At 39.8% G+C, this 13,579-nt stretch overlaps 1 protein-coding gene across 2 annotated transcripts; it reads right to left on the bottom strand.

Annotated features, from left to right (window-relative positions):
• Window positions 1–2,793: 2,793 nt before the first annotated feature.
• On the bottom strand, window positions 2,794–13,339 carry LOC125006396 (uncharacterized serine-rich protein C215.13-like). 2 transcript variants are annotated; one of them, XM_047582373.1, is made up of 7 exons: window positions 13,242–13,339; window positions 7,339–7,680; window positions 6,906–7,112; window positions 6,142–6,243; window positions 4,589–4,626; window positions 4,349–4,501; window positions 2,794–3,831 (listed from the first exon to the last, which is right to left on the bottom strand). In XM_047582373.1, the coding sequence occupies exons 1-7, from the start codon at window positions 13,297–13,299 to the stop codon at window positions 3,655–3,657; spliced, it is 1,077 nt and encodes a 358-aa protein (XP_047438329.1). In that variant the 5' UTR covers window positions 13,300–13,339; the 3' UTR covers window positions 2,794–3,654. The 2 variants fall into 2 exon arrangements, with proteins under 2 accessions (XP_047438329.1, XP_047438322.1); XM_047582366.1 differs by having other exon boundaries at window positions 4,589–4,638.
• Between the last annotated feature and the right edge of the window lie 240 nt (window positions 13,340–13,579).

Consider the following 13,579-nt stretch of genomic DNA (forward strand, 5'->3'; position numbering starts at 1 on the left):
GTGTTGTTATTGGAAGTGTAGTCATGTGAGAAATGTATGAATATATGACTCTATGCTTAAATGTGACGGAGCGTCTTTGAGCGCACCGTCATTCCCAGACCGGCGCTCTCTCTCTTCCTCTCTCGCTCGGCCTCGGCCGGAGAATGCCGGTGTCGGGACGCGCTCAGCGCATTCATGGTGCATATGGGACCATGTTCTCTGTCTGTAGTTCCTGCTTACCCACAAACTTTTGATTTATTGTCTGGACTCTGGTTTTCCTGCTGTAGGGGTCCGAGGGTGCACACTCGGTCCCTACGCATCACTCACACGCTCATCTGCTGTTGTCGTCGGCATTTGCCTCTGGGCCTCGGGCCAAGCCGAGGAATCTCCTGTCTACGCTGTAAATAGCTCTTCGTGGCGCGCTTCTGATGGTCATGTGACCATGGACTATACCAATATGGTTTATTCATCTAATATTTTGTGATTTGTTGTGTTTTGGGGGAATAAGGGAATCGTTGTATGAAAATATTTTGTGCCATATTGCAGATATCAGAATGTATTGGTAAAGTGTGGGTTTTTTGCCCACAGTTGGATGAGTTATATTAATACCCCTGTAATTTGTAATTGGTTTCCCCGGGGTAGGGGCTATGGGGTATTTAAAAGGAGCTTTGCTCACTTGGTAGGGGAGTTCTTGCGTGGGCCACTAGTTGCCGTTGTAAGCTGACCTGGAAGCTGCTATTTGCAAACTAAATATTCCTGCCTCACCTGTAAGTGTTTTTGCCTCACCATTTTCTTTCCTTTTTGGGAATCTGGTGTAAATAAAACTCACCACACAACTGGAGTCTACTGTGCCATCCTTTTTCTTCGTTTAAAACGAACCCGTGACAAACCTCAGGAAGAGTAGTGGTGGTGTTGTATATTGATGTGCTGAAGAAAGAAGTGATCACCGCTGACAAGTCTTATCTTGTATTTAAAAAGGTTTATTTACAAGAAAGAACGATGTCAAAAACACAACCGAATCTGAGAGGGCTTCTGGCCTATCGTCGAATCCCCTTTTCCCATTCAGCTCCTAGAGACCCCTTATATATGGTTGTTATCCCCAAGAACCCCCATTCACAAACAAAACTTATCTCCTTACGTCCTTATCTCCTTACAGTTTTACGGGCTGACAACTGGTACATTACCCTTTAACATTTAAACTTCATATAGACATCCCCAAAAACAAAAAACAGATGCTAAGAACAAATGGAGAGGACCATATACTACAGTGGCCAAGGCAAAACAACAAACACCTGGGAGGAAATCCACCTGTCACTGAAAACAGCTACTCTATAAACCATGCTTAACTTTTAGACTTGATATCATTGAATGTTATGAATGGAGGGATCAGCTGTAGAGACCAAGGCAGACTTTTGTATCATATACTGTAAAAACTGCCAATGACAAATTAAATGTCAAGTTTATTTTCACTAAAATGTGATTTTTTTAAAATTACATTTTGTTGATGGTTTTTACAGCATGATAAAACATAAATAGTATATCACATGGTATAACAATGTACAGCATATAGAGTGGAGGAAATAATTATTTGATCCCTCACTAATTTTTGCCCACTGACATAGAAGCGAACAGTCTATAATTTTAAAGGTGGGTGCCTTTTAACAATGAACGACAGAATATCAAAAAGAATATTCACAAAACCACATTATATAAAAAAAATATAAATTGATTTGCATTTCATTGAGTGAAATAAGTATTTGTTCCCCTGTCAACCATTAACAATTCTGGCTCCCACAGACTGGTTAAATACTCCTACTCCTTAGACACACTGAAAAAAAACATGTCACCTGCAGCAAAGACACCTGTGTCAATCAGTCACCTGTATAAAAGATGCCTGTCCATGCAATCAATCAAACTCCAACCTCTCCACCATGGGCAAGACCGAAGAGCTGTCTAAGGACATCAGGGAAAGATTGTAGACCTGCACAAGGCTGGATTGGGCTGCAAGTCCATAGGCAAGAAGCTGAGTAAGAAAGAGACAACTGTTGGTGCCATCATCACACAAAATGACCATCAATCGACCTTGTTCTGGGGCTCCACACAAGATCACACCTTGTGGGGTATCACTGATGATGAGGAAGGTGAGAAATCAGCCAAGAACTACACAGGAGGAGCTTGCCAATGATCTCAAGGCAGCTGGGACCACAGTCACCAAACAAAACGTTGGTAACACACTATGCCGCAATGGATTAAAATCCTGCAGTGCCCACAAGGTCCCCCTGCTCAAGAAGGCACATTTACAGGCCCGTCTAAAGTTTGCCAATGATCACCTGGATGATTCTGAACAGTCTTGGGAGGAAGTGCTGTGGTCAGATGAAACCAAAAATCGAGCTTTTTGGCATCAACTCGACTTGGAGTTGGAGGAAGAAAAATACTGACTATGACCCCAAGAACACCGTCCCTAAGCATGGAGGTGCAAACATTTTGCTTTTGTGGGTGTTTCTCTGCTAAGGGGACAGATGGAGGATGGGGCCATGTACCGTAAAATCCTGAGTGACAACCTTCTTCCCTCCGCCAGGGCACTGAAAAATGGGTCGTGGATGGGTCTTCCAGGATGACAATGACCCAAAACATACAGCCAAGGCAACAAGGAGTGGCTCAAAAAGAAGCACATTAAAGTCATGGAGTGGCCAAGGTAGTCTTCAGACATACATCCCATAGAAAATCTGTGGAGGGAGCTGAAGCTTCGAGTTGTGAAGCAACAGCCTCGAAACCTTAAGGAATTGGAGATTTGCAAAGAGGAGTGGACCAAGATTCCTCCTGATTAATTTATTAAAGCAATACATATACAACACATAAATACTTATTTTTAACCAGAGTGTGACCTCTTCCTGTCTTTTAGTGCAGGGGGAGACCAATCAGAAGCTTTATGGTGCCCTGGAAGTGAGATCACATCACTGTAAGCTGGCTTCATGTTTCATGAGGAGAATGACAACAAAGTTTCTGAACAGCAACAGTAAACATGGTGGGAAAAAAGGCTGTTAAAATGTTATACCAGCCGTGATTTAATAGAATAATCACTCACAGCGAACAGAGAAAGAACTGAGCTGAACTGAGCTTCATATCAAACAGCAGCTTAAATTATTTTCTTAGAAAACATTTCTCAGTGAAAACTGTTCCAGTGACGTCCTTGGATCATCCAGAATAACAGACACGATAACACAAAGAAATCTTTCAATATTTGCCCAAAGCACTTTACAATACCTTTGAATAAAAACATTTAGCTTAACTAAAATGACCAACTATAACAGTAGGTAACTAAAATATTACAGTATATTTCAATCTGGCATATTTACCATTAATGTATCGACTGCGTCTCTACTGATCTGAGTATTTAACCAATGACATGCTGGCTTTAGTCTGGTTAGACTGACCCCCTGGTTTGTACCAATATACTCTGTTATGTCCCTGTTATGTGTAAACAATTATCAGGAGCCAGTTGTAGTTCAATTAACGGGAAAGTTAGAATTAAGCAGAATGATCCTTAATCTAAACTAAAAGCCTCAATAAAACAGCTTGAACCTGAAGCTAACTGTTCAGGAGTCCTCACCACAGATAGAAAGTGACTTTTGTGTGAAATGAGTTGACCTGTTGACCACTGAGATAACAGCATTACTACTGTAGAGTGGAGTACAGAGGAGGTGAAGCACCCATGGCGTGGTTGGTAGAGTTGGTCTCTGTCTGAGGTGCAGAGTAAATGACATTATCAACCAGGGCACTGTTGTGTGACTTGACAGCAACGTTGGAAAAATCCACTTCAGAGTAATTGAGTTTACTGGAGTCGTCTTCATCCTGGAGAAAAGAAGGAGACCAAACTTTAGGTTTTTCATACTCATACTCTGTAACACTGTTCAACATCACCACAAACTACATCCTCTGAAATGGTTCTAAAGTTGGACATTCCTCAAAAACTGTTTCCACAAAAACTGATCTTAATGCTCATGAGTGGAAGATTTACTGAAAGACTATTGGATTATAATGTATTAGTTTTAATTTAGGTGTAGCTGATACATTTCTGAGCATTAGTACTGGTTGGCTGGCAGAGATACTGCAGTAGTATGAACGTCTTACATATTTGTTAGCACAGAGTTTGAATATAGGTGGTTTTATTACAGATGCATTGATATCTGCACATACAGTATGTTAGACTGTAAGTAAAGCAAAGCTACAATCATAGTATGTTCACTCTGTTGGAGTCTCAATGTTATTCCTCATTTAGAAACTCTTCAGTGTGGTTTTTATTTCTTGTTTTTTTTTCTAAAGATGTTTTTTGAGCTCTGAGCTGAAACTGTACCACAGTTCTACTGACTCTCTCCTGAGGACTCTGGTTGAGGCTGTAGTCATCTGAGCTTTCAGCTCCGTTTGGTTTGACGTATTTAGCGCAGGTGTAGACTGTAGATATTCCCTCAGGAGGTGAACTGCTCCGTTTGTCCTCTCTGATCTCCTCATACAGCCGGTCGGTCTGCAGGAGGAGGAACAGAAGTATGTTTTGTTAAAATCTGCTGGTTTCACAAACACAATGAAGCTCTAATATCTGACTCAGACTCACCCTTGTGACGTCAGTGTACACTGATTCTATGGGAGACCCTGAAAAACATGCATCAGAAAATAAGGAGCTAAAACATCTCAAAACATCATTATCTTTAAGAAACTTTTAGACACTTTCAAGAAACAAAAACCAGAGGAACTAAACTTTCTGTTACAGTATAGTATAGGGTCAGCGTATTTCCAGTCGTTCTGTCAGTAGCAGCTACACAGGTGTCTTTGATCTAACGAGATAACCTGCTAGAACTAGACACTATAGTGACAACTAGAAAATTCCCAAAATTTTGAAAGGGCTATGGGGGGCTACTGCCAGGGTTACCGTCTCTGTCAACATGGGAATTAGCACACTTTGCCTACATTTAGCACAGTTAGCTTAGGGTTAGTACAGTTAATCTACATTTGGCGCAGTTAGCATATGGGAAGCATACGGTTAGCACAGTTAGCTTACAGTTAGCACACGTGTGTGAGAGAGTAATGTGTGTGGGTCCTATTACTCTTCCTGTGTGTATCTGTAACTGTAATAACATTAAGTTACCTGTGTGTTTGTGTGTGTATGCGTGTGGTGCGCTTGCATGTTTGTAACTGTAATAACAAAGGTATCTGTGTGTGTGTGCGTTGCATTGCCTCTACAATAAACACGCACAATTGTAATATAGAGGCACGCGTTGCATTACATCCCTCTGTGAAATTTTGAGCGAGGCAATGTTGCCATAACCACGTACTGGTATTGGCATGAGGTAGACATAATCTTTTGGCAGGTTGTCTGAGACCCAGCATTGTGTTGGTAGAGAGACCAGAACGTTAATAAGGATCCCCTTATTACTGCTGTAATTGCCTGAGTGGTCATAATGTTTTGTCAGACTGATTTGAATGTAAATGGTCTTATATAGCGCTTTTCTACCTACTCAAAGGAACTCAAAGCGCTTTTACAATCAGAGACGCATTCACCCATTCGATCACACAAGCACACACACATTCACACACCAGTGCCAGTTGCACTGGGAGCAACTGGGGGTTCAGTGTCTTGCTCAAGGACACTTTGGCATATGGCACACTTGGGGGATCGAACCACTAACCCTTCGGTTCATGGACAACCCGCTCTACCTACTGAGCCAAAGCTGCCCAATGTGGGGTGGTTATTTTTATTTCTGTAGTTCAAACAATGTGGCCACAACTTTGAACAACTTTTTTTCGTTAAAAACCTCAAACTGCTCTCATCAGAGAGCGTCAATAGGGTCCCATGTTAAACGAGCCTCTAGCCCCTACAGTACAGGCTATTGCCTCGTTTAACATTAGCCCTAATTAAAGGTGTCAAGTGTCAAAACACTTCATATACATCAGAGAAATGTGACACTTTATGCAGTCCATGTTGTTCACTACCATTTTAGGTGTAAAATGTATCAGGAAGTTCAGTTCTTTGATCTTCAACTGAAGTGATTGTTAATATGAACATGAGAGTTCTCTTGTTTGTGTATTTTTTATGGATGCCATCCATTATTACATTGAAGTTAATGTCAGTTAAAGTATCGTCCTCTCAAGTGATAGTTGTAACCTCACCTTTTGGTTTCGTGGTCCTCCTCCACTTACAGAAAATCATCAAAGCCACAGATAATATGATGATCATGAAGACTAGAGTCAGAGCCACGTAAAGGATCAGATCTGAACAGTAGAACAGAAACATTGGAGCTTTACTCAAACAATCCTCCACATTCATCAACATACATACAGTATATACAGTATACACACAAACATTTAGCTGACAGATCTTAACCTCAATTTATCTCTGCATCAAATTATTTTACTGTAAAACACCAGGTGTCCTAAAACCAGGAGAGAAGGAGTTTAGAAACCTCCTGGTTCTGAGTAGAGCTACAGATAATCACAACTGATGTGACATGTTGTTTAGCTTTGGTTAGACATGCACTGACTCTTGAATAATTAGTATCATGGACAGGAAGGACATCTAAAAGAAATCATGATGTTTATCTGTCACTTAGTGACTGAGGAAGTCACCTCTCACTCTGCAAAGCAACAATTCAACTTTTCTGTAACTTCACTACAGTTCAGAGGGAAATACAGTCGTGTTTACTCCATGACATGTGTAACGTCACAGACAAAACAATAATACATTATATTTACTATTACTTCAGTACTTTAACTTTTCTTTTACATGAATTAAAGTTCATTATTATACTTTTGCTGCTTTGACTTGATTAAAATATCAGATTACTTCTTCCACTGCTGTTCATGAGTCACTGGGACTCCCTGACAAATACGCATAGATATAAATCGATTCACACATCTACACATAGAAAATGTACCTGAACCTGTAGGTGATGCCTCATGCTGCCCTGTGGCTCCAGAGGAGGAGAATGATGAAGATGTAGAGCTTCCTGAACTTGAACTGAGTGTTGATGATGATATTGATGTTGATGTTGATGTTGATGTTGGTGAAGTGGAGGCTGATGAGAGAAATGCTGATGTTGAAACAGTTCCAGGAGTTAATGTTGGTTGTGAAGTGGTTGAAGCTGTGATCAATGAACCAATCAGATTGATAGTGACATCATTAATACTCAACTATAAAACTATGTGTCTCTATGTGAGTATCAATTATTATGTGTTTCACAACAGAACTGATGAAAATCTGCTCTGTATTTTAGCTATAAATCTATTGTATAGGTGGATTAGAATCAGAAGAAGCTTCAGTGAAACAGACATGAAGGAACATTTTCAGGACTTTCAGTAGAAACTCGCCTTCTGTGACAGTGATCTCAAAATCCTCAGATGAATCTTTGAACCAAGTTCTCTCTCTCAAAGAACACCTGTACCATCCTGAGTCAGACTTCTTCAGCTGTGTGATGCTCACATACAGAGTGTTAGATAGGACACCTGTGTTTATATATTCAATGCTGTATCTGTCTCTCTGAGCTTTGTCCTCAGTTGTGTCAATGAGAATGTTTCCTTCTTCACATTTATTCCTACAGAACAACCTCCTGCTTCCAGAAAATGTAAATGAACATCCAACTGTGATGTTTCCTCCTTCTTTTCCTGTATGGATTCTTCCATTAACAAGACCAGTGTTTCCATCCTGCAGAGCTGTTGAAAACATGAACAATCAGAGATTAATTACTTTGAAGACAATGTCACAGTCATTTTTTTGTTTGTTTGTTTGTTAACTTCTTTTTTAAAAAAATAAAGAAATAACACCATTAATTCATTAATTATCACTTGACAAGCTTCCTCTTTCACCGTTTTTTATTTTCTGTTTCTAATGACAATTTGTTCCCTCAACAGCTTCTAGTTCAGTTAACCTGCAGGTTACAAAAGACATCCACTCTCTGTGCACTAGGAGAAACTTTATGATTTACTCTAAACATATTTTAGGTCTTTTTGAAGGCTACTTTCATGTGTTTCCTGTGTATGAGAAGACACTCAACCTGCAGCTACAGACAAATGATTTATGGGAGAAGAAAAAGTGAAGTGAAACTAAACTGTGTTTTGCAGATGGTGGAGTTAGAACATTTGTTTAAACAGTTTTAATTCATCACAGTTTATATTTTAACTGCTGCTTTAAAGAGACACATCTCCAGCTTCCAAACCACAGAAACCAACATGTCAGAGACACGGAAACAGAGCTCCCCATTAAAACAAATTAACAAGAAAAATGACAATAAACTCTCAATGAATGAAGACAGTTCAGTTGAGAACAAAGAACATGTCACTAGTTGAATGAAAAGTGAATGAACTCACCAAGGAAGAAGAAGACCAATATCCAAGTGTTTCTGACTTTCATCTTGAGGCTGAACGCTGCTTCTCTTCTTTCTTCACTAGCAAACCAGGAACTTGTCACTTCTCTAAATGATGGAGCCCTCCTCTACAAACAACACTCACTCAGCTCTACACTCCTCCCATCTCTTTGTTTCTACCGCAGAGTAAAAAAAGGTGTAAATTTAAACACGACTTTTAATTTAAATCCTGCCTCATTGCTTGGAGCTCCATGCAGTCTCAGCTGTTGTTGGTTGTTGGAACACATTGGATAATAAACATACTTTTAGTTATTTTAAAGCTACATTAAACTGGATTCCCTGATTCTAATTCCTGACTGAAACAGCAGTGACACACATAACCTCTAAACACCTACAAATATACAGTGGTTGTGAAATAGTAACATTTTCTGAGAAGCAGCAAGTGAACTTTCCAGAGAAACTCCCTGACTTCATGAACTCCTCCAATTTTAGAATGTATTTAATTTTTTTATGTTGAGGTGTTAATCACTGTATTGTATTTTTTACTGCTGGTTTACTTCCTGTACTCTAGTTTTAAATATCCTACATGTCACCATGAAAAGTCAAAACAAAGATCACGCAAAGCATACGTGCATTTCCCAATATGCACAGAATGTTTCATATGAATGTTTCGACATTCATCCGAAGCCCCTGACTGTTATCTGCATGACGCTGCAGTGCTGTTAAATGACTGTCTGACTGGATCATTACACAAAGGCAGGCTGGGAAGCAGCAAACAAAATGAAAACACCTAGAAGAGTCGGTCAAAGGCAAAGTGGTACGCCCCACGCCCTCTGCTGCTTCGGTGGATGCGTACAAGAGACAGAAGTAAGATCAATGTCTGTCAGAGAGAGAAGAGGCAGAAGGAAGAATGATGCAATACATTCGAATGCCACAATCACCACACATTGGGAAACATTCTGACAAGAACTTAAGTTTATAACAATACATTATTTAATAATATACGTTAATGTGGAACAAAATAAACATCAAACTACAGGAGGGATGATTACTGCTGGGTTGAAAATGAAACACTTTCAGAAACATAACATATATTTGATATGAACGTTAACTGAGGCTCCTGCTGGATTTCATGCTCTACTGCAGCCTTGTGATCAGCTGAGTGGATATTCACATGTGCTGAGTGAGACGTCAGAATATTATTCACTATGTTCTGTCACTTCGTAGAAGAAATAAGAAATACACTGAGAAAAAAGGCAACATCAGCAATGGAAATAATTGTTACTAAACACACGCCACGTTGCGGCGTGAGCTTGTTTGATGCGAAAGTAGCAGAAGAACTAGAATAAAGAAATGTGTTGAGTCACTATGTCGTGGCATTACAACAGTAACCATCACAGAAACAAAACCCAGGGTTTCATGTAATTGCTGCGAGTGTGGAGTAGGTTTGGTCGTAGTCCCTGGTCGCCGGATTGAGGCTCTGGTAGGTGGAGTCGTCACATGTGGAGACAGGACGACGGTTGTTGTGGAGAGCGATCTGGAAACATAAAACAACTTCACTGGTCTGAGAAGAAGTAACAGCGACTAAACACAGCAACAGCAACGTTGTGATAAAGCAGAAGCTGCCGACATGCAGGAGGTTTGGGTGCGGAAACAGAAGTTGTAGATTCAAGAGTGTCGGAAACTTCCTGAAACAGGGAAGTGGTTTGCCAGATTATGGCCGGAGAAGTTTCAATATGCTGTATACTTCATTTGTTTTTGATGCAACAATTCTAAGAAGAGAAATGTGGCCCTTACGTGTTAAATATGTCACTCCCTTCATTAGGTCTGTCTGTGCATTAAACCAAAATCCTGAGCTGAAAAACAATAAAGGCCACATGGAGCTGTGTAGTGTTGGCTTTTAAATCTCTTAGTTTATCAAAGTAATCTGAAATACTGATTAGTAGAGACTACGTGAGTGTTTGCTACTGAAATGAATGTATTTTATTTTCATTCCATTTCTTTTCTTGTGCTCATGAAACATTTGCAAATAGAACTTTTAAGATAAATATAATGATAAACAGGTGCATTCACTGCAATGATGATGACACTTTCACTTTCTCTACAAATATAAGTTAAACACTATAAGCCACATATTTTACTGTAACAACTGTTACACAACTATATGGTTTTCATTTTCCATCTTACAAGATTGCAAAATCCCATCTCTAGTCAGTACATGCCTGTTTGAATTCAACACCCTAAAATACAGTTTTAGAGAGCAGTCTGAAAAAGCTGAGCTCACACTCAGTCGTCTTTTTTTTTATAGCGCAGTGGTGGACATCGCAAAATGAGACAGTGAGAGTAAAAAAAGACAGATGAGTCACCTCAGTCCTGTTATGCTCTGAGTTTCCTCTCCTGTTAAAACCTGCAGAAGAGAAGAAAAGTCAGAACTATTTCTCTCTGTGTAACTTATACTGCGGGTTAGAGCGGGGTGATAAATCAATTTCATCAATTAATTTGAGTTTGTGTTTTAGGATTTTATATTTATTTTTTAATGAAAATCTGATTCTCCTTTTTAACTTCTACTGCCTTTGTTCCATTTGAGCTTTTGTAGATCCGAGTTCTGACCTCTGTCCTCCGCCTTCATTTACTTACCCGCAGATAATCAACATTGCAGCAAGTGGAGAAGAGCTTCTTCCCCAAACAAAAGTCTCGACAGTGGTTGGTACCCATTTGTTTTTTCCTGTGTCATATGTCAAGCAAACCATGGTGTGTTGCAAAGTGTTGCAACCAAAACACAGCATGTCGAAAAGCCATAGACATGGTGCATACATGTCACTCAACCCCAGGGGTGAGCTACCAAGCTACGAGTGTTCTGATTACCAATTTTATATATATATATTAAAAACAATTAAGATTGTAAATGGAGTTTGCTGTGATATCACCCCGCCCGAATGCCGGTAAGTCTGAAGGGTCACTCACAGACACAGTCCTCTCTCTTCTTTCTGTAGATGAGCAGCAGAACAACAGGCAGCAGTAAAACTGTCACCACCACAGGTACACATACAACCACTGACCAGAGGCAACCTGGTGGAGAGACAAGAGGAAACATTACGGAATCTGTTTCTACCCCTAATGTCTCTGTTAATGTTTGTACATTTACTGAGAGGAGCAACAGTGAATATAACTGAACCTGTCTCAGTGATACTGGAGGGGACTGATGAGCCCGGTGCTGAAAAAAAGAGGTTCAAGAAGAGAAGAGAAATCATTTTTGAACTTGTGTGCGTCATATATGATGCTTTTAAAGACAAAGATAAAAGTAAATAAATAAATAAAATGTAAAACTGTGAAACCTAACATAAGAAGAACCTAACCTAGCCCTGAACAAATACACGGCCGAAGCACATTGGATTTTGTTACAGCACTCAATCTGTTCGGATGACTCCATCAGCTTGGCGCTTGATTTGAAAATATGAGTTTTTCACGATTCCCTCCACATTCACTAAAGCCACAGCTTAGGAAATACAGCCTCCAAAAATGTAGCCGTGACCACCAGAGTGGATGTGACCGTCTTTGGATGATGAACTCTTTTTGCATCAAACAAACCTTTTACAATTTTGGGTAATGTTCAGTATTGGGTCTCATTAGATCGTAATAAATTATTTTCACATGGTTCAAACGGCAGAAGTGGTTCATCTCTTGAGAGCCTCCACATTTGTTCATGACAACTTTCACTGTGTAAGTGAAAAAAAGCTAAAAAAATCAAAAAGCTTGTATATATTTAAGTAGTATTTCTGAGCAATACACGTCAACAATACAATCCCATTGGTGCTTTATAAGCTCTGTGTGGCTGGCTGCATGCAAACACGAAGAAATCAGAGAAATATTAGTCAATCACACGAGCTTGAAAACAAACATGCAACTACTTCTAAACAGATGCACACACGTATGCAATCAGGTTATTTCCCACTCTTCTGTAAAAGAAGAAGTTTGGGAAGTTTTAATTTTGTGTTGTAAGCATTGAGTTCTGATATATTAGACTTTGACATCATCTGCATCCTAACAGCCCCAAATCCTTGCTCACAACACTGCATGAAGTAGGAGATGAACTGATTAGAAAAAGAACCAGCTTTTAGTGAAAGGGACATGCAAGAGCACTTTTTAAATTTCAGTAGAAACTCACCCGTGACGACGATGTCAAAATACTGGTACGAATCTGGATGTGAAGGTTTGTCCAAATAACACCTGTACCGTCCTGAGTCAGATAGTTCTAGCTGTTTGATGCTCACACAAAGTGAATACATTGATTGAATACTGCTGTATGTATATTCAATGCTGTATCTGTCTCTCTGAGCTGTGTCGTCAGTTGTTTCAATCAGAAGGTTTCCTTCTTCACATCCATCCTTACAGAAAAGCTTCTTGCTTCCAGAGAAAGAAAATGAAAATCCAATTGTGATGTTGTCTCCTTCTTCTGTATGGATGTAGCCGTCTTCACTGACACTACAAGTGTTTCCATCCTGCAGCGATGCTGAAAGGATGAACAGTCATTAGTTGCTGTAGTCTGAAGATCATAACTCCTGCTTCACATTCACATCCACAGGGTCACACTGAGAGCTGCAGAGTTCAACCACAGTCCAGCGGAGATTTGATCCAGTCAACAAAGAGATTTAGAAAACCTCACATTGTATTTAACAGTTAAAATGAACTCTGCAGCTTAAACTGAGCTACATCATTTTAATTCACCACAATTGCGTTTTATCGTCCAACAGTCAATCCAAAAACTGAGCAGACAGTCATTTTGTTAATTAATGTGTTCTGATTTATTTTGGGATTGGCTCAGTTGCGCTGTCCTGTCAAGTGACGCCACTGGTCCGTGAATAAATGGCAACAACCTACGACTGTAACAGAATCCGAAATAAATGTACTCACTGAGGAAGATGAAGCAGATCAGAGTGTAGCAGACTTTCATATTCAGGCTCTGATGCATTCCTGCTGACTTTTTGTCCCTTTTCACCGTCAAACCAGGAACCTACTACTTCTCTTAGTGATGTCGGCATTGCTCTAAACGCAAGACACCCTCTATTCCCCTCCCCTTTGAATATGTGGTACACATGCAACAGACAACAAGATTTTTTTTTACAGGTGCCAGTGGGGAATGTGGAAATTCAACCCTGGAGGCAAAAGTCACTGATTAATTTGGGTGAAAGAAAGTTATCATGGTGACAACCACTTTATTTAATACTTAACAGGATCAAGATTTATTGTTC

Source organism: Mugil cephalus, chromosome 1 (assembly GCF_022458985.1).
Source record: "Mugil cephalus isolate CIBA_MC_2020 chromosome 1, CIBA_Mcephalus_1.1, whole genome shotgun sequence".
NCBI lineage: Eukaryota > Metazoa > Chordata > Actinopteri > Mugiliformes > Mugilidae > Mugil > Mugil cephalus.

Bases quoted from the DNA above. Each gene is read 5' to 3' on its own strand.
- LOC125006396 (XM_047582366.1), bottom strand. From the start codon at position 13,299: ATGCATCAGAGCCTGAATATGAAAGTCTGCTACACTCTGATCTGCTTC. The intron at 7,681-13,241 runs GTGAGTACATTT...TGTTTTCAACAG, and splicing joins GATCTGCTTCATCTTCCTCA to CTCTGCAGGATGGAAACACT. The intron at 3,832-4,348 runs GTCAGTAGAACT...TCTTTTCTCCAG, and splicing joins ACCAGAGTCCTCAGGAGAGA to GATGAAGACGACTCCAGTAA.